The 26,952-nt window shown below is 55.2% G+C and overlaps 1 protein-coding gene across 5 annotated transcripts in view; it reads right to left on the reverse strand.

Moving 5' to 3' along the window:
- The window catches only part of MACROD1 (mono-ADP ribosylhydrolase 1), a 168,737-nt gene extending 144,909 nt beyond the window's left edge, over positions 1-23,828 (reverse strand). For 3 of the 5 annotated variants that reach the window (XM_032153205.2, XM_032153200.2, XM_032153201.2), the window contains exons 1-3: positions 23,359-23,826; positions 7,986-8,087; positions 6,577-6,693 (exon numbers count right to left, since the gene is read on the reverse strand). In XM_032153205.2, coding sequence (XP_032009096.1) covers positions 6,577-6,693; positions 7,986-8,087; positions 23,359-23,656 — 517 coding nt within the window. In that variant the 5' untranslated portion in view covers positions 23,657-23,826. Of the gene's footprint in view, positions 1-6,576; positions 6,694-7,985; positions 8,088-23,358 lie in introns of all 5 variants that reach the window. The other 2 variants (XM_032153203.2, XM_032153204.2) reach the window with 2 other exon arrangements.
- Positions 23,829-26,952: the final 3,124 nt, after the last annotated feature.

A 26,952-nucleotide genomic window follows, 5' to 3' on the forward strand; every position in this document is an offset into this window, starting at 1 on the left:
CCCAGAGCCAGGCCCGTGCAGCTAGCAGGTTCCAGCAGCAAAGTCTGCTATGCAGCCAGCCCTGGGCTCGTTGCTGGCCCGGCCACCTCCCCTGCCCACTGCGGAGAGGTTTCTGCTGTCGTGGCGGCCGGCAAGCCTCAGCAAACACATTTAAATCTGAAGTGACAGATAAAGCGATTCACGGCGACAGTTTAGCGTCAGATCACTTCCCACAAGGCAGTCCGCATCCCTGCGGGCCCCCTGCTTGGTAGTCCATCAAGGCGGTCTCTAAATCACTGACTCCAAGTGGCACCCGGGGACGGCCAGGCGCAGGGGCGGGTGGCCGCTCAGGTGGCGACTCAGGTCCTGGCCTGCTCCTTCTCACCAGGCCAGGCTCTGCTGGGCCCTCCAGGCGGCAGGAGAGGATGAGACAGGGGCTGCTGGTGCTTGGGAGGAGGGCGGTGATAAGCGGCCAGCAGATTCTCACAAATCAAAGCCCTAAGACTTAAGGAGACAGAACGCCACTTCATGACTTACTTTAAGTAAATAAGCGGCTTAAAAATCTCCCTGCAAGGTCGGCTTGTCGCTGTGAAACATGGCTTCCCACCCGTCCCTGCCGCACACCCGAGCCCCTCAAAGGCTTGCCGACCCGCCTCGCCTCCCGCCACCTCCTTGCAGAATTAATTGGTCCCTGCGGTGTTGCGTGGCACTTTGTTCAGACCTTGCTCCTAGCGCTTTGTCACATTATACTCTGCTTAGTTGCTCTCGCTCCTGACTTTCCAGTAACCATTTCCTGGGGACTCTCCATGTGCCAGGCCCTGGGCCCAGGGCTGGACAGGCCTGAACTCCTGTCCTCCTTGCCCCTGCCCTGTGGTGGAACTGATGCTGATGCCATTTCTCAGATGAGGAAGTAGAGGCTACGGAGTGGCCAGCAGGGGCGCTGGGACCCCGACCTGCTCCTGGCCATGGTGAGCACAGCCCATGCTCACTGCTCTGGGCTGGCGTTGACGCAAAAGATCCCTTCCATCTTTGCACAAAGACTTTCATCCATCTCTGCCCTGTCCTCTTATGACATGAAGGCCAAAGCCAGGCAGCCGGACCCCTGGGTTGGCCAAGAATGGGGATCTTTCTTTTTTTTTTGAGATAGAATCTTGCTCTGTCACCCAGAAACCAGGATGGAGTGCAGTGGTGCAATCTCGGCTCACTGCAACCTCCGCCTCCCAGGTTCAAGCAATTCTTCTGCCTCAGCTTCCTGAGTAGCTGGGACTACAGGCGCGTGCCACTGTGTCTGGCTAATTTTTGTATTTTTAATAGAGACTGGGTTTCACCATGTTGGCCAGGCTGGTCTCAAACTCCTGACCTCAAGTGATCCGCCCGCCTCGGCCTCCCAAAGTGCTAGGATTACAGGCTTGAGCCACCGTGCCTGGCCAAGAATGGGGATCTTTCTTTGTGCCCAGACATGTCCTGCCCAGGACTCTGCTATCTGTCAGGAACAAGAAGTCCACACACACAGGTCTGATGCACCAGGAAACTCAAGTGCAGGGAGGTGGCCTAGTCAAGGTCACTGCACCCCTGTGGTGAAAAGGAGACATAAACACCCTGGAAGCCACAGCACCCCCTAGTGGAGACCCTGAGACTGGAGCTCTCCCCAGAAACAGGCCCGAGGTCACAGGCAAGGCTGGAGAGGCAGGCACCGGCTCTAAGAATCTCCTCCTCCAGAAGAGGGGGCCTGCGAGGGCTCACTGGCTTATCTCCTGCGCGCGGCAGCCCAATTTCATTAAGATGGATGCGCCATGCTCCCGTGGGCAGGAGCCGTGGCCGGCACAGATGGCAGGAGCCTGAGACTCTCCCGGGTGCTGCCCAAGCAAGCGGCCTCAGCTGGCAGCCCACGGGGACAGGGCCCAGGGAGGCCTGCACTGTGCCTAAGGGTGTGGGGGTTTGTCCCGTCCCTGTAACTTCAAGCCCTGCCACCTGCCAGCCCGGCATCCCCACTTCTATGCTTCTGCCCAACCTCCCACCTCACTCCCCCCACATCCCATACAAACACACATCACACCACACACACCCTCCATCACCCACACCCCACGCATCACACAAGCACAGACACACACACATCACACACACACACGCATCACACACATCAAATGCATACGTACACCCCCCCACACATAGGCCAAACTCCTGACCTCACACACACACTCTATCACACACACCCCACGCATCACACAAGCACAGACACAAACACGCTACATCACAAACACACGCACCACACACATCACACACACAGGCCGAACTCCTGACCTCACACACACACCATCACACACATCCCAATCACATCTCATAGCCCAATAATGTAAGAGTGGAAACCAGTCCTGAATTTCAAATGCCAGGAGATCAGCAGGGAAACAGAATCTGATTTTCTTATTTTTATTTGTTTTTTGAGACAGGGTCTCACTCTGTTGCCCAGGCTGGAGTGCAATGGCACCGTCACAGCTCACTGCAGCCTCGACCTCCCAGGCTCAAGCAGTCCTCCCATCTCAGCCTCCCAAGTAGCTGGACTACAGGCATGCACCACCACACCTGGCTAATCTTTTTTCTTTTTTTTTTTTTTTTGGTAGAGATAGGGTGCCACTGTGTTGCTCAAGTTGGTCTCAAACTCCTGGGCTCAAGCAATCTTCCTGCCTCAGCCCCTCAAAGTGCTGGGATTGCAGGAGTGAGCCACCGTGTGCAGACTCAGAGTCTGATTTTCTTTTTTTTGAGATGGAGTCTTACTCTGTTGCCCAGGCTGGAGGGCAGTAACACAATCATGGCTCATGGCAGCCTTGACCTCCCAGGTTTAAGCAATCCTCCCGCCTCAGCCTCCTGGGTTCAAGTGATTCTCCTACCTCAGTCTCCCAAGTAGCTGGGATTACAGGTGCGTGCCATCATGCCTGGCTGATTTTTGTATTTTTAGTAGAGATGGGATTTTGCCATGTTGGCCAGGCTAGTCACGAAACTCCTGACCTCAAGTGATCCGCCTGTCTCAGCCTCTCAAAGTTCTGGGATTACAGGCGTGAGCCACCACACCTGGCCCAGAATCTGATGTTCTATTATATATATATATTTTTAGATAGGGTCTTACTCTGTCACCCAGGCTGGAGTGCAGTGGCACAACCATGGCTCACTGCAGCCTCAACTTCCCAGGTTCAAGCAGTCCTCCTGCCTCAGCCTCCTGACTAGCTGGGACTATCGGCACACACCACCATGCCTATTTTTTTTTTATTTTTTTGTAGAGATAGGGTCTCACTATGTTGGCCAGGCTGGTCTCAAACTCCTGAGCTCAAGTGATCCTCTCACCTCGGCCTCCCACAGTGCTGGAATTACAGGGGTGAGCTACTATGTCCTGCCCAGGGTCAGATTCTCAAAGGCCTGAGGAAGGTCACAGGCAGATGCCTCTTCAGGGAGGGGAAGGAGTGAGGGGAACGGGCAGGGGGACACCTGGCAACTTCCCTCTCCAAGGATCCCCAGGGCCCTGCTGAGTGGCAGGAGAGATGCCCACAGCCTGGCTGGAGGCCCCTTCAAGCCCACAGCTTTTCAGGATGAAGGAGGGTGGGGGGTTGGGAGCTCCCCCCGCCTCCTTTCCCTCACAGCCCTCTCCTAGCTCCCACTGCACCCTTCCCCTCCACATCCCTGCAGCTGGACCTAAGCCCAGGCAGCGACAGCCCCTCCCATATGGCAGCAGGAACAAAGAGAACCGCCCCCCACAACAAAATCCAGATCTCAAGCTCCCAGCCCAGTGTGACCCACGGCGTTCTCCATGGGCCACTGACGCCCGCGGGGCCAGCACTGCTCCTGGCTTCAAAAATATAAATTTAAAAATCCCCACCCCAAGATAATTGCTCTCTCCTCTGGCTTATTGTGGTGGCTCCGCGGTAGGCACTGAGAAGCAATTATTCACGGCTAATGATTATAATCAAGTCAAATAGAATTTAATGGACACGTATTCTCTTCCTGCTTGAAACTTTACATATGAATTAAGCACATATGGGTTTCACGAGGCACAGACGCAGATTTATGCAGCCCCGAAAAGCCCCGCCGTTGCCGACGACTTTTATTCCACTAATAAACAGGCTGATTTATGGGCTCCTGGGAACTGCAATCTCTGCTGCCCCCTGGTGGGCAAAGGGCTGGGGTGGGAGCTAAGGCCACCCAGGACCCTGGAAGTCTGACCAGTGCCAAGGCCACTTTGAACGCTGGGGTTCCACAAAGCCCTGGACGGCTGAAAGGAGACTTGGGCTCTGTGTGGGAAGCCCGTGTTCAGACCCTGCCTCCGTCATTCCCTGGGACTCCAGGCGGGTACCGGGTCCTCCTGGCTGTGAGAGTCTAGAACAAAAAGATCCCAGGAGAACACACCGAGGTATGTGGGTAAACTGAGGCAAGCAGGGGGAGCCGAAAGCTGATCATTTGCAGGAGGTACCAAGTCCCTCGGCACCCCCAGGACAGGGGTGATGCCCAGAACGGCGCTGATGACACCAGTTTCAGCACCAGTGCGAGGTGCTGAGCCCTGGTTTCTGCGAGGTGCTGAGCCCTGGTTTCCACCAGGTGCTGAGTTACGTGCGTCATTTGCACGTCACGTGCATCAGCTCCGAGTGCCCCCAGTAACCTGACGGATGGTTTCTTCGACACCCTCATTGTGCAGAGGAGGAAACAGAGGCCTAGGCAAGGACACGGAGAAGGGGAGTCCCCAGAGAAATTCAGCCAGCACTGCTCCAGCCCTGGCCCTGGTGCAAATGGAGCTGGCACTAAAGCGCTTCTGATGGAGCTGCTGCATCCAAAGCCTGTGACTCCCAAGGGCACTTAGGAAGCAGCGTTAATCACGCCCACAGCCCGGGTGCAGCCTCCAGAGTGCCCCCGTTCCATCTGCACCCATCAACACCCCACCTTGGTCTCTGTACCCTCTCTCCTGGCCCATGTTGCAGCCAACCACCAACCCAGGGGGGACAGAGCTCACAAGCTGCCTCATTTTCCCTCTGGCCACTTTGCAGCTCAGCAAGAAGGTATCGCTGGGGTACCTCTCACATGCTTGCCAGTGACTGGCAGGGCTGGAGTACCCACTGGCCTGCCTGACTGGCCCCTCAGCCACAGCCCCAAGGCTCTGCCCTTCTGTTCCAGGCCAGCCCCTCCTGGGCACAGGCAGCAAGAATGCCCTTCTCCCCTAGGCCGCTGTAACGTCTGCCAACCCAGATGTGGCTTTGTCTTAGCCGTGTGTACCCAGATGGACTAGCAGTTCTCATCCTAGTGGCCCTAGAGAAACACACCAGAACCACCTGCAGAAGCCCAAGGTGACCCTAGCTCTCCCTGCTCCCCTCAGCCAGCCACTCTGAGCAGAAACTCCTGCCTATGTGTAACTTGTCACCTGTGTGCCTAGACAGGTAATGTGTGGGCAAGGCACCCCCATATGACTATCCAGCTTTGCAGTCAATGGTGGGAAGACGCACAGAGCAAGGCTGCTTCAGGAAACACAACTTAGACCCCATGGACCAGCCCTGGGGCCGCCGAGTGACCTCCCCTCTCCGGATCCTAGAGCCCGTCACTCACAGAGATTAACGGAAATGCTCACAGCATCGGCACCACCACGCCCCAGAGTCACTGGAGGATAGCGCTGGGGCCAGGCACGACCACTACAAGAACAAAGTGGGGACGAAAGAGACTCGAGAAGCTCCCGGGGGTGCCCTGGGCCTGCACAGGTTAGGGAGGGGCTGGCACAACAGGGTTTTCCCTGTGAGCTGGAGCCCAAGACGACAGGATCTGCCCCCCACATTCAGGGTCTGAGAAAGAGGCCCCCCCTTCCTCCGATGCTTGGTGCAGATGCCAGGTAAGCAAAGGAGCGAGCGAGCAGGCGGGCGAGGGCCGGGGTTCAGCCGCCGCTCGACCTGTTCCACAAGCCACCTCCTGGACTTAACCAGCCCTTGGCACCCCATGCCAAAGGCATGGCGTCTTTCCTGGCGCCTTTGACCTTGCCAGACAACCACTAGCTGCGTGGAGTAGCAGCCCCCTTCCTCCCTCCCACAAAGAAGCAGCCGGCTCCCATACTCATCACAATAAACTGCCAAGCCAGCAAGAGGCGAGTGCAGGAAGCTGAGCAGCTCCTGTTTCCAGGCACTGGAAAGCTGCCAGGGCGCCGCAGGGGACCTCTCTGCCCCCACTATCCCTCGACAAGCTCCCTCACCTGCCCAGGTCTGAAGGGGGGGCAGGCCAGGCCAAAGGCAGAGGAAGGCAGGCGGTGGTTGGGGCTTCTGTGGCCCCCAAGGTCAGACCTCCCCGCTATGGCCTCTGCCTTCCTGGCAGGGCAGCCCAGTTTCAGCCCAGCTCTCCCCCTTCCCCGGCCACTAATGGGTCTCAGTGGAGCAAGGCGCCCCCGACACAGCAGGTCAGGGTTTCAAGGGAAGAGGAGCCTGAGTGGCCGACGCGTTGGGCTGCCATGGCGCCAGCAGGCCGTCCTCGCCAGCAACCCGAGCCTCACTGGAGCCAGGTGGCGTCCACCCAGGCCTGGCACAGCAGAGCAGAGCAAAGGTAACAGGGCGGCCACCAGGTCTCTGGTTCAGGCCAGCCACTCACCGGCATTGACGATGGCGTCCACCTCCAGCTTGGTGATGTCGCTGCGGAGCAGGGAGATCTTCTCGTTGAGCTGCTTGTCCTTTTTATACCTGGGCTCCTCCACCTTCACAGCCACCCCTGGAACAAGGAGGGGCCAGGGAGGTCACAGAGAGGCTGCCCACTGCAGAGGGACCCAGCCAGGGCCCAGGGGCCAGGGCCTTCCCTATCGACCTCCCTCCACCTCCAGAGGCAGCCTGCAGCACCATGACTGCTGACCCAGTACCAGGAACCCATGCTGACGAGCACCTACTGTGTGCTAAAATCACGTGGGGACTACTTGCATCTTCACAGCAAGGCCACCAGCAGGTACAGTGCCAATATCATCCATCCCATTTCACAGAGGTAGAAACTGAGGATTAGGTGGGTCAAGGACTTGCCCAGGGTTATGGGTCACCAGGCCTGCTGTCTCACCAACACACCCCGCTGTAAGCAATCAAATCGCAGCTTCAAACCCCAGCTCCCCACAAGCAAGTAATCTCGGGCAGGTGGCTCACCTAACCTAGGGCTCTGTTTCCTACCATATAATGGGGATAAAAATTGTACTTGTGTTAATAATTGAATGAGATGGCCAGGCGCAGTGGCTCATGCCTGTAATTCCAGCACTTTGGGAGGCCGTGGCGGGCAGATGACTTGAGGTCAGGAGTTCGAGACCAGCCTGGCCAACATGGTGAAACCCCATCTCTACTAAAAATACAAAAATTATCCAGGCGTGGTGGTGCATGTCTGTAATCCCAGCTACTCAGGAGGCTGAGGCAGGAGAATCGCTTGAACCCAGGAAGCAGAGGTTGCAGTAGGCCGAGATCACACCACTGCACTCCAGTCTCAGTGACAGAGTGAGACTCCATCTCAAAAACTAAAATACATAAATAAATAAATATATATATATATATATTATATATTATATATATATAAATAATTGAATGAGGTAGCCGGGCTCGGTGGCTCATGCCTGTAATCCCAGCACTTTGGGAGGCCGAGGTGGGCAGATCACTTGAGGTCAGGAGTTCAAGACCAGCCTGGACAACATGGTAAAACCCTGTCTCTACTGAAAATACAAAATTAGCCGGGTGTGGTGGCACATGCCTGTAATCCCAGCTACTCGGGAGGCTGAGGCAGGAGAATACTTGAACCCGGGAGGCGGAGGTTGCAGTGAGCCAAGATCGCGCCATTGCACTCCAGCCTGTGCAAAAAGAGTGAAACTCCATCTCAAAAAATAAAATAAAATAATTGAATGAGGTGATACACGCAGAGCACCTGCCTGCAGCAAGCACTCGATACACGCCACTGGACTCGCTCTTCTTGTCTACACGATTCTCCCAAGCCACGGGTCTGGAGCCCGCCCGCCAGGGCCTCCCCCGAGTAGGGCCTACCTTTTGCCATCTCCTTCCATGTCGGGATCTTCTTCAGCCTGACAAAGTCCTTGCAGAAGTAATGTTCCTCCCGCTGCTTGTCACTCAGGCCCTTCAGAAAGGCTGCAGAGGCAGGAAGGAGGGTCAGGGTGGGGGCAGAGGAACGGGCCCGGGGCTTGCACCCCCACATCTCCCTTCTTGCCTCATCCAAGAATGCAAACCAGCCCTTCCTGTCCATCCTTCCCTGGGCACACAGGGCAGGCATGCTGGGGGAGCCTCAGAGGCCCCTAGAATATCTTGTCCTGCTCTCTTTGTTCAGCGAGGGAAACTGAGGTCTGGGGAGGCTGAGGGACTGGCTCAGGCATCGCAGACCTGGGTTGCGATGAATTCAGCTCTGCCACTTTCCAGCAGCGTCCACATCTCTCTGGGTCCCCCGTTTCTCCCTGATTAGAACGGGGGTGAAGACGTCCCCTGCGGAACAGCTCCGAGCTTCCTCCCACACACTAAGGCCAAGCTGGTTGGCAGCACTCAGCCAGTGACATTATCCATCAGTCCCACTGCCAGTCAGTTCTGCCCTCACTGTCACTGCATGCAGGCAGCGGGACAGCTGTCCTCCTCCAGGAGCTGCAGGACCAAGCGGACCTGGCACCTGTCCCCAACATCCCCCCGGCAGCAGCTGAGGGCTCCCAGCATGACCAATGGGGCTGGAATCATTCCCATTTTACAGATGAGGAAACCAGGGCTCAGGGAGGTTGGGAGGCGACCCTCACACAGCAGGGACTTGAGTGAGGAGCCAGTCACCCCCCACCCGCTCACAGACTCTGGGTCCACCCTGGCCGCCTCCTCTTGCCTGGGCACTGTCCCATGGGCTCCGCCTTCCCTTGGGGGTGGCACCAGGCACAGAAACCTGGAACCCGTCTCAGAAGGGCCCGCCCCGACCGCGCCGGGCCAGGCTCGCAGCTCGCGGGCTCCCCCTGCTGGCCAGAGGCCGCCTGCACACCCAGGCTCTCAGCTCAGCCTGGCACCCTGGACCACAGGCTCCCGGGATGGGGCAGCCCCCACGGCAAACAGTAAAGGCTACAATTGAGAGACTCAAAAAGCATCAAAAAGTATGTAGAGGCGGGAGAGCAATTAGAGGAGGTGGTGAGAAAGGAAGGATTGCAGCCTGGAAGCTTCTATGCACATGGCGGTGAGGGGGACAGGTAGGTCCCTCCACAAATGCTCAGGGAGGTTGGGAGGCCACCCTCACACAGCAGGGTGTTTTCCCGGCCAGAGTCACTTCATCATCCAGGCCTCCATCTCCTCATCTAACCACTGCTGGCAGTGGTGATATGGTGATAACAGCCCGAGGATGCCAAGAGCATTAGATGACAGAACTCATGCAAGCGGCCCAGTCCAGAGTCCCTGCTGGATGCAAAGGTGGGGTCACCACAAAAGGCTAGGCCCACCCCTGGTCAGCCCCAACTGCTGCTCAAGCCAGAGCCACCTCTCCTGGCAGCCACTTCTGCCCCCTCTTCCATAAACATGTTTGGGCACAAGTAGGTCCTGCATTCAGTGCCAGGGATGCACTGAGCGGGCTGACCTGGCACTGGCCCTTGTGAATCTACAACCCAGCCAGGGAGAAGAAGCTGGTCCAGGCACTTTAGTCAAGCAATTCCAATTCTGAGACGCGCTATGAGACACTCAGGGGCTGGCAGAGGAGTTCCCTGGGGAACCTGACCAGGCAGGGCGGCAGGGGAGGCTCAAGGGAGACTCGGAAGAGGCGTGGGAAGTAGCCAGGGCCGGAAAGGGTGTTTGGCAGCAGGAACAGCACGTACAAGGTCGCAGGAGAATAAAATTATTTGTGGGGTGACAGAGGTGGGGAACTGACTTCATCCCAGGGGCGCTATAACCAGATTGAAAATGCTTTCACCTGGCCAGGTGCAGTGGCTCACGCCTGTAATCCCAACACTTTGGGAGGCCGAGGCGGGCAGATCACCTGAGGTCAGGAGTTTGAGAACAGCCTGGCCAACATAGTGAAACACCGTCTCTACTAAAATTACAAAAAATAGCTGGGAATGGTTGTGGACACCTGTAATCCCAGCTACTCAGGAGGCTGAGGCAGGAGAATCACTTGAACCCGGGAGGTGGAGGTTGCAGTGAGCTGAGATCATGCCACTGCACTCCAGCCTAGGCAACACAGCAAGACTCTGCCAAAAAAAGAGGGTACCATGTGCCTTCTTTCTCTTTTTTTTTTTTTCTTTTGAGACAGAGTCTTGCTTTGTCGCCCAGGCTAGAGTCCAGGGCGTGATCTCGACTCACTGCAACCTCCCCTCCCGGGATTCTCCTGCCTCAGCCTCCCAAGTAGCCGGGACTACAGGCGCGTGCCACCACATCTGGCTAATTTTTTGCATTTTTAGTAGAGACGGGGTTTCAACGTGTTAGCCAGGATGGTCTCGATCTCCTGACCTCGTGATCTGCCCACCTCAGCCTCCCAAAGTGCTGGGATTACAGGTGTGAGCCACTGCGCCCGGCTGCCATATGCCTTCTTTCTAAGGGGCCAAGGGTACCTCTGCTGGCCCCTCCATCACTAGCGTCCCTCACTTCTCACAGCCCATTCCCTGCCCCCCTCTTTTCAAGAGGCCAGCCTCCCTGCTGGGCACGTGACCCCAGCAGGACCTGAGGAGCAGGCCAGGGGCTCCCATCTGAAGACTCCTTTGTGTGGGGGTAGGGGACGCTGGCATCTGAAAGGAGCATTCCCAAGCCTCTGCTGTCCTCTTCTGTATAATGAGGCTGTGGGAAGCTACCTCCTGCATTTCACAGGAAGTGGACCGGGCTAGCCTGGCACGTGACAAAGGGCTGAGCTGCTGGCGGTCAGTACCACCTACTGAGGGCAAAGAACAGGCCAGGGAGGAGAGGCCACTCCATCCGGGCTCTGCACCTCTCATTGGCAGCTCGAATGCCAATAAGTCAGTTAATAAATATTTATCAAGCATCCTCACCTTCACCAAGGTGAGGTCCTGGAGTCTGACCAAGAAGAGGGGAGGCCAGGAAAGCTTCAGGGAGGAAGTGATCCCAATTTCTCTGGTTGGTCCCAGGGGCTGTAAATCACTGGAGGAAATCTCACCACCAAGCAGAAAGCTGCCTCTAAATTTTTCACCTACCCCATGGGGGCTCTGTCAGCCTGGCCACTCAGCTGCTGCTTTGGCAGTGGACCCCACCTTCCCCCCTCTCCCCAGCTGCCCACACTCCTCCTCCAGCTGCTGTCCTCTCCCACCGAGCCGGGCACCTCCACCACCTGCCCGCACCTTGTCCTCCCTCCCTCAGGTCACTGGGCATGAAGGTCCCTCCTGCCAGCACTGCCACCTGCCAGGCCCACCTCCCAGAGGACTCACTGCTGCAGGTCCCCCTCCACCAGGCTGTCCTGCCTGCCCTCAAATAATACCCGTCCCCTCCCTCGACGCCCGCTTTCCACGCCCCTGCAGCTGCCCCCTCCTCCGCTGTGTCCACTTCCTCCCTCCCATGCTCCCTTCAGTCCACGCAGTCTGGTCCCTCCCTCCAACAAGGTCAAGGTCAAGGTCACCACACCCCATACCACGGCCCCTCCTGCCTTCCCTGTGGACAGGATGTGTCCTTGCTGCTTTCCTCCCTAGGTCTTCTAATCAGTTGCACAGATTCAAAACCCTCTTTAAGCGAGCAACCTCCAGGGCTGTCCCTCCACTCTCTTCTGAGCCTCTGACCCCCACAGCGCCTGCCTGCTCTCATTCCCCAAAGCCCAGGCATGCAAAACAGAATATTGGACTCTTTCCCCCAAAACATCATTTTTTTTGTTTCTCCATTCTTCCCCCTTCTTTGCTCGGGGCCCGGCACCAGGGGTCCCTCCCTTTCCATCCTCTTCCTCCCTACGTCCCATCCAGCCACAGCCCTGTTGGATTGATCCCCGTGACACCCTAGAAACCAAGCCTTCCTCTCACCCCCCAGGGCCGAGCCTTCCTCATGGCTCCCTAGATCCCAAAAGACACTCCCAACTCCCAGCTGATCCCCGTGAGCATCTCATCCCCATCTGTTCCTTGATCAGCAGCCATGGATCCTGGGAACATAAATCAGGTGACATCCCCCCCTCTGTTCAAAACTGCATTCAAACGCCAGTCCTCTGGCCTCTCTCCCACCTCACTCCCAATGCTGCCTTCCCCACTACACCAGTTCCCCAAACAGCCAGGCTGCTTCCTGCCCCAGGCCCTTTGTACCTGCTGTGCTCTGTAGGATATGGGATAGTTTGCTTTTGTTTACATTTATTCCTTTATTTTTATTTTATTTTATTTTTTTTTTTGAGATGGAGTCTCACTCTGTCACCCAGGCTGGAGTGCAGTGGCACGATCTTGGCTCACTGCAACCTGCACTCCTGGATTCAAGCAGTTCTCCTGCCTCGGCCTCCCTAGTAGCTGGGATTACATGCGTGCGCCACCACACCCAACTAATTTTTGTATTTTAATAGAGATGGGGTTTCACCATGTTGGCCAGGCTGGACTTGAACTCCTGACCTCAAGCAATCCACCCGTGTCAGCCTCCCGAAATGTTGGGATTACAGGCGTGAGCCACGGTGCCCGGCCCCCTTTCTTGATCTTGGCCATTTTGACCTGTAGGTTCCATAGGGGATCTGTTGTGTTTGCCGTCGGATTCCCACCACCTGGCATGGTGCGTGGGCACCTGAGGGTGGCTGAGGGGTGCGCTGAGAAATAAATGAGCCAAGACCAAAGGTTGAGGGCGAGTTTGCTAAGAACAGAGTCTTCCAGGCCGAGGGAACAGTATGTGCAAAAGCCCAGAGGTAAGAGGGAACCAGAGATGATCCTCTAGTTAAAAAAGAAAAAAAAGGCTGGGCGCGGTGGCTCACGCTTGTAATCCCAGCACTTTGGGAGGCCGAGGCGGGTGGATCACGAGGTCAGGAGATCGAGACCATGGTGAAACCCCGTCTCTACTAAAAATACAAAAAATTAGCCGGGCGTGGTGGCGGGCGCCTGTAGTCCCAGCTACTCAGAGAGGCTGAGGCAGGAGAATGGCGTGAACCCGGGAGGCGGAGCTTGCAGTGAGCCGAGATTGCGCCACTGCACTCTAGCCTGGGCGACAGAGCGAGACTCCGTCTCAAAAAAAAAAAAAAAAAAAGAAAAGAAAAAAAAAAGAGAGAGCATTTGGGTGGAGAAAGTGAGGCCAGTCGGTCTCTCCAGGTCTGCCTCCCCGTCTGAGGATGGACAGATGCTGGTGGCAGCCGGCCTAGACCCAGGCTGCGCCTTCTCTTCTGTTATAGGTTCCGCCAGGTTTGGGCTCATGACCTCCCAACACCATGCTCAGTTTGGAGCCTTGGTTTTCCCATCTCTAGACTAGGGACAAGGCAGACCTTCCCTTGCTAACACCTAGGCTTGCTGGGAGGGTCAAAGAGAAGGTGGCTGTGCGCTGCAAAGTGCGGTCTACACGCCAGACGCACTCACTCCTTCCTGGCGGCGAAATAATGCCCAAATAGAACAAAGCAAACAGGACAAAATTGTGGAGAACTCTTTTTTCCAACGTGGGGACACAGCAGCCGGAGGAGCTTTTCTAATTATTTGGGTCCCCAGCACTTGGGGAGGCCAAGGCAGGCCAATCACCTGAGCCCAGGAGTTCAAGACCAGCCAGGACAACATGGAGCAACCCCATCTCTACCAAAAAATACAAAAAATCAGCTGAGCGGCCGGGCATGGTGGCTCACACCTGTAATCCCAGCACTTTGGGAGGACGAGACGGGTGGATCACCTGACGTCAGGAGTTTGAGACCAGCCTGGCCAACATGGTGAAACCCTGTCTCTACTAAAAATACAAAATTAGCTGGGTGTGGTGGCACATGCCTGTAATCCTAGCTACTCAGGGGGCTGAGGCAGGAGAATCGCTTGAACCTGGGAGGCGGAGGTTGTGGTGAGCCAAGATCACACCATTGCACTCCAGCCTGGGCAACAAGAGCAAAACTCCATCTCAAAAAAAAAAAAAAAAAAAAAAAATCAGCTGAGCGTGGTGGACGTGTGCCTGTAGTCTCAACTGCCTGGGAGGCTGAGGCAGGAGGATTGCTTCAGCCTGGGAGGTCAAGGCTGCAGTGAGCTGTGATTGTGCCACTGCACTCCAGACTGCGCAACAGAGCAAGACCTTGTCTCTAAATAAATAATTTGAGTCCCCATATTTGTCACCTTGCGCAACTGTGACCTCCCCACTGTGAGGCCTTGGCATGCCACTGTGTGAGCACTCCCAGATGGCTGGACCTGTGGCCAGAAAGTCAGGTACCCACAGTGATGCTGGTGGGACTGGTGGGCTGGGACCCGGACAGACCCCAGAGGCCTTGCTGAAGTGTCTCTGGCTGGGCAGGCCCTGGGAATCCCATGGAACTAGACCGGGGTGACCAGAGACACCTCAGATGCCCTAGCAGTATCATCTGGCAGATGCCACCACCTTGTTCTAGAGAAGAGGCAGAGTGACCTGCCCCAGTCACACACAAGTGAGAGGAACCTGGGCTTGCTCCCACACTGTCCTCCCTAAGCATGGTGGCCTGGCCTGAGTGACCCACAGCCCACACAGCCCCTTCTCTCCAGCAAAGCCCACAGGATGGCTCCACTTCCCAGAGACAGCATGCTGGCTCTGCCACCTGCCGGCTGGGCGCCGACCTTGAGGACATCTGTCAGCCTGTCCCTTCTAGTCTATGGACCCAAGTGCATACCTCAGAAGGCCAGCATGCCAGACAGCATGTGTGTCCTCACCACCAGAACAAGGCTGTGGCCTGGCTGGTCCCCAAAGAGCTACACACTACACTGGTTTCTGATTTATGGAGAAAGAAAAGGCCAACCGCGCCCATTCAGCATCTCACCTCCGTGCCCTCTATCGGCAATCCTCGCCCGCCAGGCCCCTCTTCATTCCCCCTGGAGGAGAAACAGGGGCCTTAAGCCAGGAACATGCCCCACGCATTTCTGTGTTTTTGTTTTTTATTTTTTTGAGACAGAGTCTCACTCTGTCACCCAGGCTGGAGTGCAGTGGTGCGATCTCGACTCACTGCAACCTCCGCCTCCTGGGTTCAAGCGATTCTCATGCCTCAGCCTCCTGAGTAGCTGGGATTACAGGCATGCACCACCACGCCCAGCTAATTTTTTGTATTTTTAGTAGAGACAGGGTTTCACGATGTTGCCCAGGCTGGTTCTGAACTCCTGACCTCAGATGATCCACCCGCCTCAGACTTCGAAAGTGCTGGGATTACAGGCGTGAGCCACCACGCCCGGCCTTGCCCCATGAATTTCTAACATTTCCCACCTCCTCCTGTAAGAAGGACAAATGCAGACTTAAAGCACAAGTGAGTTTTATTTTATTTTTTATAAAAGATGTAAAACATGCATTTTCATTTTCTTTCATTTTTGAAGAGGCGAGAGTACTTCACAGCTCAGTGAGACAGGTGTTGTAAAAAGATGTCCGCAGTAAATTTTGATGGAGAGGCCTGACCCTGGACGAAGCTTCCGCGGCTCCCAGGCACGAAAGCCAAGCAGGAGGAAGCAGGCTCCGCCAGAACCATAAAGTACAGCAGGCGAACGAGAATTCAATGATGTGTTTTAAGAAGTATCTTTATGGCACTTTGCAAGATGGTGTTCAGAGAGGTGAGGGCAGGCTGGGGTGCCAAGGCGGGGCTCCTCTCAGAGAAAATGCCAGGTGGGCAGGGCTGATGAAGGCTGGGCTCCCAGAATGTGGCGGCATTTAGACTCGGTGGCAGGGGCATTAATCACCTGCGCTCACCAGCCCGCAAGAGCAGGGTCTTGTCAAAGTCCACAGAGCACGCAGCACCTTGGAGCCCCTCTCCTCTCCCCTGCCCCCTTGTCTCTGCCCACACCAGGGCACTGGCAAGGCTGTGTCCCCAGAAGACAGGTGGGAGAAGCCCCCCGACTCCCGGGGTACCTGGAAAATTTGCCAGTGCTGCAGTCAAATCAGATAAGCCATCCACTCTGGATGAAATCGCAGGGGGCTGAAATTAGTCCTGGCTTCTGCACAGTGTGGTGTCAGGCTGGAGCGTAGCAGCCCCACCTTGAGTCACCAAGGAGAGGATGGCTTAGGCTGTGCAGGCTCAGGGCCCCAGCATGTGAGACAAGCCTACAAGAGCCCAGTGTCACCACAGCCAGCACAGAGCAGAGACAGGAGACAGGCCTGAGGGCCTGAGGGGTGATAAGGAAGGGGGGCCGCTGGGACCCATTCTGGGCCATGGTATATAAAATGGTTTCTTTTCTTTCCTTTTTTTATTTTATTTTTAGGAGAGACAAGGTCTTGATATGTTGCCCAGGCTGGTCTCGAACTCCTGGGCTCTAGCAATCCTCCCACCTTGGCCCCTAAAGTGCTGGAATTACAGGCGTGAGCCACTACGCCTGGCCCAAAGTGGTTTCTAATGTGATCCCAGCACAACCTCCAAGCAGGTGCCATTGGTCCCATTTTATAGATGAGGAAACTGAGGCTTGGAGAGTGAGGAAGCAGCAGCACATCTCCACATCTGACGACAACGATGTCCCTGCTCTTTGTGGCTCACAGCTCTGCCTGCAGGGGGTTTTGGAACAAGGACCCAAAGCCAGGTCCCTCCTGTGATGACACAGAGCCAGATACCGACAAGGGCCCAACCGTAAGTCTCTCATGCCCAACTGCCTTTACAGCGAGGGTGTTTCCATGATCTTCTGATGAAAAGGCACTCCCGGGGGGATAACGAAGTGCCTCAAAACTGAGGGTATTAAATGAGAGAAAGTAGGGCGGGCACAGCGACTCATGCCTGTAATCCCAGCACTTTGGGAGGCTGAGGTGGGTGGATTGCTTGAGCTCATGAGTTCAAGACCAGCCTGGCCAACATTGCAAAACCCCGTCTCTACAAAAAATAGAAAAATTAGGCCGGGTGCAGGGGCTCACGCCTGTAATGCCAGCACTTTGGGAGGCTGAGGCAGGCGGATCACGAGGTCAGGAGTTCGAGACCAGCCTGAACAACATGGTGAAACCCTGTCTCTACTAAAAATACAAAAATTAGCCGGTGTGGTGGCACAGGCCTGTAATCTCAGCTACTCAGGAGGCTGAGGCAGGAGAATCGCTTGAACCCAGGAGGTGGAGGTTGCAGTGAGCCGAGATTGCACCATTGCACTCCAGCCTGGGTGACAGAGAGAGACTCCGTCTCAGAAAAAATAATAATAATACAAAAATTAGCCGGGGTGGTGGCACACACCTGTAATACCAGCTACTCAGGAGGCTGAGGTGGGAGGATTGCTGGAGTCTGGGTGGCAGAGGCTGCAGTGAGCCAAGATACCACCACTGCACTCCAGCCTGGGCAACAAAGTGAGACCCTGTCTCAAATAAATAAATAAACAGGCCAGGCGTGGTGGCTCACTCCTGTAATCCCAGCACTTCGGGAGGCCAAGGCGGGCGGATCACCTGAGGTCAGGAGTTCGAGACCAGCCTGACCAACATGGAGAAACTCCGTCTCTACTAAAAATACAAAAATTAGCTGGGCATGGTGGCGCATGCCTGTAATCCCAGCTACGCGAGAGGCTGAGGCAGGAGAATTGCCTGAACCCAGGAGGTGGAGGTTGCGGTGAGCCGAGATCGCGCCACTGCACTCCAGCCTGGGCGACAAGAGCGAAACTCGGTCTCAAAAAAATAAATAAATAAATAAATAAATAAATAAAAATAAACTAGAGAAAGTAACTCCTGGCTAGTAAAATCAGACACTGCTGAAGTGTCCCCAAAAGACTGAAAGTCTCCCAGCCAGGAAGATCCAGCCTGAAGGTATGTACATACCTAGAGGGAGAATGGGCCCACGGAAATGAGCATCAGCTTGGAGGTAAAGAAAAGGAGTGTCCAGGGGCAAGCTGAATTTGGCCATCAGCTTGGAGGACAAGCTGGGCCATGGGCTGGGCATCCTTACATGGGTCCAGAGCAGGCACTCAGCACTGCATATAGATGGAAATACCGAGCAAATGCCCTGGGAAGGGGATCCTTGTGGGTGGGCTAACCCTTCTCGAGCAGGGAAGCTTGCTTGCCTTGCCCAGGGCGAGGCTTCCAAAATCACTCAACCAGCCCTGGATGAGATCTCATGCTCTGAGCAATCCTAAGATTACAATTTGGCTTCCATGAGGCTTTCCCATAGGGAAAGGAGGCTCTGCTCAGGCACCCCTGAGTTTTCAGACCCACTGCCATTATATTTCCCCACCACAAACTGCACATATGCCTTCTGACGTATACATCAGTCTCTTGTGAGTTTGGTTACTGTGTGCCAGGCTTTGAGAGAGGATCCATTCAGGCAGACAAGTATTTGGAGACCTATCTAGGTACAGCCCTGAAATGAGAGCACATGTCCATCAAAGACATGGAGAGAATGTTCAGGAAGCCAGGCACAGTGGCACACATCTGTAATCTCAGCGCTTAGCACTTTTGCGGGCGGAGGTGGGAGGATCACTTGAGCCCAGGAGTTCGAGACCAGGCTGGGGCAACATAATGAGACCCTGTCTCTGCAAAACATTTTTAAAAGCATTAGCCAGGCATGGTGGCACATGCCTATAGTCCCAGCTACTAAGGAGGCTGAGGTGGGAGGATGGTTTGAGCCCAGAAGTTGGAGGCTGCAGTGAGCTGTGATTGCACCACTGCACTCCAGCCTGGGCAACAGAATGAGACCCTGTCTAAAGAAAAAAAAAAAAAAAAACGTTCAGCACAGCTTTATTCATAAGAAACCCAAATGCCTATCAACAAAAGACTGGGGGCCGGGATGGTGGCTCACGCTTGTAATCCCAGCACTTTGGGAGGCCGAGGCAGGTAGACCACCTGAGGTCAGTATTTTGAGACCAGCCTGGCCAACATGGTGAAACTCCGTCTCTATTAAAATACAAAAATTAGCCAGGCATGGTGGCAGGTGCCTATAATCCCAGCAACTCGGGAGGCTGAGGCAGGAGAATCGCTTGAACCCAGGAAGCGGAGGTTGCAATGAGCCGGGATCGTGCCACTACACTCCAGCCTGGGCGACAGAGCAAGACTCCATCTCAAAAAACAAAACCAAACAAAACAACAAAAGAGTGGGAAACAAGCTGTGGTACATTTGTATGCTGGAACACTATACAGCAATGAAAATGAGCGAACCATTGCCACATACAATAACGTGGATGAACTGGCTGGATATTGAGTAAAAGAGGCCAGACTTCAAGAAGAGACAAAACGAACAGATATCACAAGAGTGATTAGCTCCAGACAGTACCAAGTGAAAAGAGGCGACTTCTGGCGTGATGGCAATGCTCTATCTTTTGATCCAAGTAGTGGCTGCACAGTTGCATATGCTGTGCACTGAAGATCTCTACACTTGCGGCACTTGACTGTCAAATGTAACTTGGCTGAAAGTGTGATTTGAATTAACGATGAAAAGTGTAGCAGTCTTCAAGGGCCACGGCTCAGACCCTAATCAAAGGCAGAGTCCAGCTGGGGCAGCCCCCCAGATCTCCCATAATGCGATGGCTTAAAAAATACACTTGGCCAGGCACAGTGGCTCACACCTGTAATGCCAGCATTTTGGGAGGCTGAGGTGGGCGGATCACTTGAGGCCAGGAGTTTGAGACCAGCCTGGGCAACATGGTCAGACCCAGTCTCTACAATAAAGTTTTTAAAACATTAGCAGCCCATGGCTCACGCCTGTAACCTCAGCACATTGGGAGGCTGAGGTGAGTAGATCGCTTGAGCTTAGGAGTTTGAGACCAGCCTGGGCAACATGTCAAAACTCTCTCTACAAAAAATACAAAAAATTAGCTGGGCGTGGTGGCATACGCCTGCAGTTCCAGCTACTCGGGAGACTGAGGTGGGAGGATCGCTTGAGCCCAGGAGGTTGAGGATGCAGTGAGCTGAGATCTCACAACTGCACTCCAGCGTGGGCAACAGACCTTGTCTCAAAAGAAAAAATAATTAGTTGCACATGGTGATGCGCGCCTGTACTTCCAACTACTCAGGTGGCTGAGGCAGGAGGATCGCTGAGCCCAGGAGTTTAAGGGTGCAGCTAGCTATGATTACACCACTGCACTTCAGCCTGAGCAACAGAGCGAGACCCTGTCTCAAAAAAAATTTTAATTCATTTAAAAAATTTTGGCCAGGCACAGTGGCTCACGCCTGTAATCCCAGCACTTTGGCAGGCTGAGACGGGCAGATCACGAGGTCAGGAGATCGAGACCATCCTGGCTAACACAGTGAAACCCTGTCTCTACTAACAAACACAAAAAATTAGCTGGGCGTGGTGACGGGCACCTGTAATCCCAGCTATTCTGGAGGCTGAGGCAGGAGAATGGCGTGAACCCGGGAGGAGGAGCTTGCAATGAGCCGAGGTCACACCACTGCACTCCAGCCTGGGCAACAGAGCAAGACTCCATCTCAAAAAAAAAAAAAAAAATTTTAAGAAAATTGGCCAGTCCCAGTGGCTCATGCCTGTAACCCCAGCACTCTGGGAGGCCGAGACGGGCAGATCACGAGGTCCAGAGATCAAGACCATCCTGGCTAACACGGTGAAATCCTATCTCTACCAAAAACACAAAAAAATTAGCCGGGCATGATGGCACGCGCCTGTAATCCCAGCTACTGGGGAGGCTGAGGCAGGAAAATCGCTTGAACCCTGGAGGCGGAAGTTGCAGTGAGCTGAGATCACACCACTGCACTCCAGCCTGGGCAACAGAACGAATCTTGATCTCAAAACAAACAAACAAACAAACAACAACAACAAAAAAAAATTAGCCAGGTATGGTGGCGGGTGCCTGTAATCCCAGCTACTCAGGAGGCTGAGGCAGGAGAATCACTTGAACCCGGGAGGCAGAGGTTGCAGTGACATCACACCACTGCATTCCAGCCTGGACAAAAAGAGTGAAACTCTGTTTTAAAAAAAAAATTTTTTAAGAAAACAAAAACACACCTTCAAATTCTTTGAGATTCTTTCTTTCAAGAGGTAGAGCCTAATTTCCCTCTCCTGGAGTATGGCCAGACTCCCTGACTCGATTCTGACCCCTAGAATAAAGCAGGAGAGACTTTGAAGACGAGGTTACAAAGAAGGCACTGTGGCTCCATCGGGGTCTCCTCACGATCCCTCTCGTGGAGCACATGCTCTGGGGGAAAGGCTTAGGACATCTATCCCGTGTGAGACACTCAAGCAGCCCCATGGAGAGGCCCCAAAGTGACCAACTGAGGCCTCTCACCAAATGCCATTTTACAGGAGGGAGCTGTTTAGGAAGCCCATCCTCCGGCCCTAACCAAGTCCCACACGGCCTCAGGGGAGGGAGACCCTGAGCTAGAACCACCCAGCTAAGCTTCTCTCAGTTTCCTGACCCTCAAGAGACGGAGAGAATGCAGGTTTGCTGTTTTACGCCACTAAGGTTCGGGGTGTTTTGTTACACAGAAATAGATAACTATTGGAAGATCTCCATGTCTCACCCCCAAAAGGGTCCCTCTAACTGTGGCTTCAGTAGCAGGCAGAGCCCCAGACCAGCCCCACTCCTTGGGTCTGGCCCACTGTCACTCAATAACAGGTCTGGAATATCATTCCCCAGCTGGATGCCTCTTCTCAGGCCACCATCCGTGAGACGCCTCCTCTGATCTCCCCAGCTCAGGTGGCCCCATCTGCTATGGTGTCTTCACAGCACTGAGGTTACCGGGCCTTGTCTCAGCTGCTAGAACACATTCTTTACAATAGATGCTTTGTAATCTTCATACCAGATTACAAGCTCCATGAGGGCAGGGCCCTTGCCTATCTGACACGTCTGAGTCCCCAGCCTGACCACCTAGAGGGCGTTCAATAAAAGTTTGCTGCATGATTGGAAATCCCAACTTGAAGCAAAGAGGAAGACCCCAGTGACAACACAGCAGCCCAGGAACCCCAGCCCCATCACAAAGTCCGGCTGCTTTCCTGGCACCAAGGAGTGGGGTTGTGGGGGCTGGATCCTAAAAACAGCGGCAGCGCTTGAGCAGGTGCCTGGGCGCCTTGTCTCCCTAGCTCTTTCCCACCCTCCTGGGTTGCTGTCCTCTGAGAGAGTGCTCAGGGGAGCAGGGGTCTCTGTGGGGACAGTGGCTCCCCCTCCAGGGGTCTCTGCCAGCCCCCAACTCCTCCTGCTGTTCTGGGGCAAGGGAAAAGTGCCTGACAAGTTCTCCATCTGCTCACAGACTAAAGTCGGTGCTTTCAGCCGTCACTTTTAGATCCTGGCACAGCCCACGCAATTCATGTCAGGAGTAAATCATTTTGATTTCCACCTCTGGTCCCGAGAAAGCCATCTTCTCTTCACCCCTAACACCGCAGGACCCTCCATCCTGCCTGCCCAGCCCGGAGGTCACACCTACTCCACCATGGAGGCCCAGCCAATTAGCCACTTCCCTGCACTTTTGAAAGGAGATCCAGCCGGGAAGAGTCACAGGATCCCAGGAGGCAGGCCCTGAAAGGCAGGGGCAGCTGGGTGCCCGGCAGGGCTATTTGGGGCTCAGTAGCGGCAGCTCGGGTTCTCTCCCTTCCCAGGCCCCGGACTCATGCCCCCTCCAGGAGCAAGAGGAAGTGGTGTGATTCTTGGGGGGTGTCATCAGTTGTCACAGGGACAAGACCCCACCTCTGCCCTGCTCCTCTACCCTCTGTTCCTGGTATGAGCAAACTGCTCACAAGTGGCCAGAGGCCAGCCAGAAGGGGAAAAGGGCGCCAGACCACGTGCCCAGGAAGGCATCAGAGTGCAGGCTTGGGGTGGGGTGGAGGCAGGCCAGGCCAGCCCAGGAAGGTCACTCTGTGGGGTTAGGTGCCCCACCAGGTGGGACGCCAGCCTCGGAGCTCTTCCCTCAGCCCATTCCCGAGCACTTAAGAACCACACTGTGCAAAGTTTGGAGAGTCCAGGATCATAACCTCCACTTTGCCACCAGCTCCGAGTGACCTTGGGGAATCCAGCTGTGGCACTCGGCCTCAGTTTTCCTCCTGCACAGGGGAAGAAGGTGGTAGGTCCTGCACAATCTCTGGGGTGCCCTGTGACCCATGCCAGTGGGGTAAGGAAGGCCGCCTTCCTCACGCTTCCCCCTGCGTTGACACTTGGACCTGGTCTGGAGTGAATTGTTCTGTGGGGCTGGGAACACGCTGGGGGGCGGGGGGGGCTATGGGAGGCCGCCTTCCTCACACTTCCCCCTGCGTGGACAGTTGGACCTGGTCTGGAGTGAATTGTTCTGTGGGGCTGGGAACACGCGGGGGGACGGGGGGGGGCTGTGAATGGGGAGGAGGGGTCCGTTCCAGGGCAGATGGGGCCTCAACTTCCCCAGGTCTCTCGGGTGGAAGGGGCTGCTCGCTCGTTGGGGGCTGCCCAGCCGGGAAGTTCCACGTGAGGCCGCCCTCTCCCTCGCGCCCCCTCGTGCTTACACTTACATTTCGCCTCCTTCCAGTCGGTGGAGGTGCTCAGGTCCACCTTCGCCGCCATGGCCAGGGGGGCCCAAGTGCGCACCCCGGCTGTCCGCCCCACCGCCGCCGCCCCCCACGCCCCAACTCCCGCCGAGGTCCGCGCGCGGCGGCCGAACACGCCCAGGAACGCCGGAGGACCGCACGTGCTGCTGCGGGTCCTCGTGGCACCCGCCAAGGGGCCGGGCCGGGGGCGCGGGGGGACCAGCAGCTGCCCCGCCGCGCGCAGCTGTGCCAGGCGGCCGGACAGTCGGCTCTGCAGAGACATGAGCGGGCGGCGCGGGACGGCTCTCCGCCCACTTGGACTCTATTTACGACGCTCGGGAGTGTCTCTCCCTTATTTACTCTGGGACCGGGTGGCGACTGCCAGCCAACGGCGACCTGCTCGGAGCCAGCGGGCGGCGCGGCCAGAAAACCCGGGAGCGCCGCTGGGCACCCTGGAACTTGTAGTCCGGGCCGCCGGATGGGCCCACGCATTCGTATACACACGTGCGCGCCCGCCCGGGCTCCCAGTGTCGCGGGTGGAGCCACGCCTGAGCCCTTCCGAGTTCTCCCGTGGCCGCCAGGTGCCTCCCCTCCGCGAGACCTCCGCCGCCTCTAACTTTCTCGTTGGCTGAGCCTACCAGCTTCCCCGGCACGGGCTGAAGCCCCCGGGCCTTCCACGCAGCCCCGGGCCCCTCTGCCGCTCGGCTCTGCGGCGGAGCAGGCGCGCCGGCCGCTGCGTATCGAGCTGGGAGAGCCTGGCGCGGCTTCCGCGGTGCCGAGCGTTTTGCAGCCTGGGAGACCTGGGCTTCTCTCCCCATGGGTCAGCAGCGCACCGCCTCCACACCCCAGCCCGCCCTCCTAGGGACAGGTGCGACGAACGGGTAAATCCAGTTTGGGGACTTCTCCCCAGAGCCTCTGCCTCTTAACAGCCCCGGGGCCGAGGCTCAGCTGGAGCAGAATCTAGGACAGCTGGGGAGGGGAGTCGAGGGTGGAAACAGTGGAATTTGGAGGCAGGAAACTTGGGCTTCAAGTGGCGTTCAAGGGTGGAAGGATTGGGGTGATGTTTGTGTGTGTGTGTGTGTGTGTGTGTGTGTGTGTGTGTGTGTGGTTTTTTTGTTTTTGTTTTTGGGTTTTTTGTTTGTTTGTTTTTTAACAAAAATCGGCCGGTCGCGGTGGCTCACCCCTGTAATCCCAGCACTTTGGGAGGCCGAGGCGGGTGGATCACGAGGTCAGGAGTTCGAGGCCTGCCTGGCCAACATGGCGAAACCCCGTCTCTACTAAAAATACAAAAATTATCCAGGCGTAGTGGTGCATGCCTGTAATTACAGCTACTCGGGAGGCTGAGGCAGGAGAATCACTTGAACCCAGAAGGTGGAGGTTGTGGTGAGCCGAGATCGTGCCATTGCACTCCAGCCTGGGTGACAGAACGAGACTCTGTCTCAAAAAAAAAAAAAAAAAAATACACGAGGATGGATTTTTAAGTACTTTTATATATTTTTATGTACTATTAATATTATGATAAATATAATGAATACAGGCCGGGCCATTATAATAATATAATGAATGTAATAATGAATAATGAATAGGTGCCTCACACCTGTAATCCCAGCACTTTGGGAGGCTGAGGCAAGAGGATTATCAGAGGCCAGGAGTTCAAGACCAGCCTGGGCAATATAGTGAGACCCCCTCATCTCTACCCACCCACACACAAAAAAATTACCCTGGTATGGTGGTAGACACTCACCTCTAGTCCCAGCTACTCCGGAGGCTGAGGCAGGCAAACACTTGAGCCCAAGGGTTCAAGGCTGCAGAGAGCCATGATGGCATCACTGCACTACAGCCTGGACAACACAGTGAGACCCTATCTCAAAAGTAATAATAATAATGAATATATTTTAATACCAGGGAGGAACGAGCCAGGTTTCGGAGAAGGTTCTAGTACTAGTGTTGCTGCCCTGGGGTGCCCTAGCCCCTTGAGACTCAAGCTTCTTGAGCTGTCAGCTAGGAACAAGAGAGTCTGGCTGGTTGCAAACCTGCTCCTGTGCTCCAGGCCTCTGGCTCTGAGTGTGGCAACAACGCTGGATGGCCGTACAAGGATCCCTGACCTGCCATGGATGCAGATGGAACCACTGGGATGGTGACACGGGCTCAGCCTTGGACTCCAGACATTAAATCCGCCCAAGAGAGGATCAGCATAGACTTGCCAGCAGCAGGGTAGGCAGTCATCATTCCTGGGAGTGAGGGCAAAGGGGAGCCAGAGGCCAGAAAGGAAGAGCCCACGGCCCCCAGCATTCCAGGACCACCAGCAAGGCCTGCACCCTCTCCTGAAAACATCAGCAAGGCATGGTTCAGGATGTAGGAGTCAGGCTCCAGGTCACCTCACTAGTTGTGGCCCCTCCAGTAACTCAGAGTAAAAGGACCTTGCTGACTGCAACCAGGACAGCCAACACCTACATGCACGAAGTCCCAGCTGTACTGAGCTAAGCCCTCTATGTCCATTCCCACTACCTCCATTAGCCCGTTACATCCTCAGCTCTCACCACCTCCAGGCAGAGAGATGATTGGCCCAAGGTCAAGTCAGGATCCCAGCCCCGACTTGGGTCCAGGTCTGTTTGGTTCCCATCTGTGGTCTGGAAAATGGTTATGCAGGTGTCACCGATTGGTGAAATGAGGCATGTGGGTGATGCAGTATATTACTTCTCCATTGCTGCTGTACCATTACCGCAAATTCACTGGCTTCAACGACACACATTTAGTATCTTAAAGTTCTGTAGGACAGAAGTCTGATGTGGGTATCACTGGGCTAAAATCAAGGGGAACATGAGGCCATGTTCCTTTCTGGAAGCCCTAGCAGAGAGCCTGTATCATTGCCTTTTCTGATTCCCAGAGACCACTCACATTCCTTGGCTTGAGACTTCTTCCTCCATGTTCAAAGCTAGCGCGTTTGCATCTGAGCATTCTTCTGTAGTGGCATTTCCCTCTGATATTCTCCTTCTGCCTCTCTCTTCCATCTTCAGGGACACTTGTGATTACATGGAGCCCACCTAGATAATCTGTGACAATTTCTCTACTTAACTGATTTGCAACCTTCATTCCCCTTTGCCGTGTAATGTACCATATTTACAGGCTCTAGGATTTAGGATGTGGAATCTTTGGAGGGCCATTATTCTGCCCTGTGCAACCTTCCTGGCAATGTCTAGTGAGGATGATGAGGTAGAGGCAGGGGCCCCAGCCATAAGAAAGTCTTGGTGTTCAGGCCGGGTGCAGTGGCTCACGCCTGTAATCCCAGCACTTTAGAAGGCCGAGGCGGGTAGAACACCTGAGGTCAGGAGTTCGAGACCAGCCTGGCCAACATAGCGAAAACCTGTCTCTACTAAAAATACAAAAAAAAGAAAAAATTAGTTGGGCATGGTGGCACACGTCTGTAGTCCCAGCTACTCGGGAGGCTGAGGCAGGAGAATTGTTTGAACCTGGGAAGCAGAGGTTGCAGTGAGCTGAGATTGTGCACTCCAACCTGGGTGACAGAGTGAGACTCCCTCTCAAAAAAAAAATAATAAAAAAAATAAGGCAGCTGTAGTG

The sequence above is a fragment of the Hylobates moloch genome, unplaced genomic scaffold (genome assembly GCF_009828535.3).
Source record: "Hylobates moloch isolate HMO894 unplaced genomic scaffold, HMol_V3 SCAFFOLD_5, whole genome shotgun sequence".
Taxonomy (NCBI): Eukaryota; Metazoa; Chordata; class Mammalia; order Primates; family Hylobatidae; genus Hylobates; species Hylobates moloch.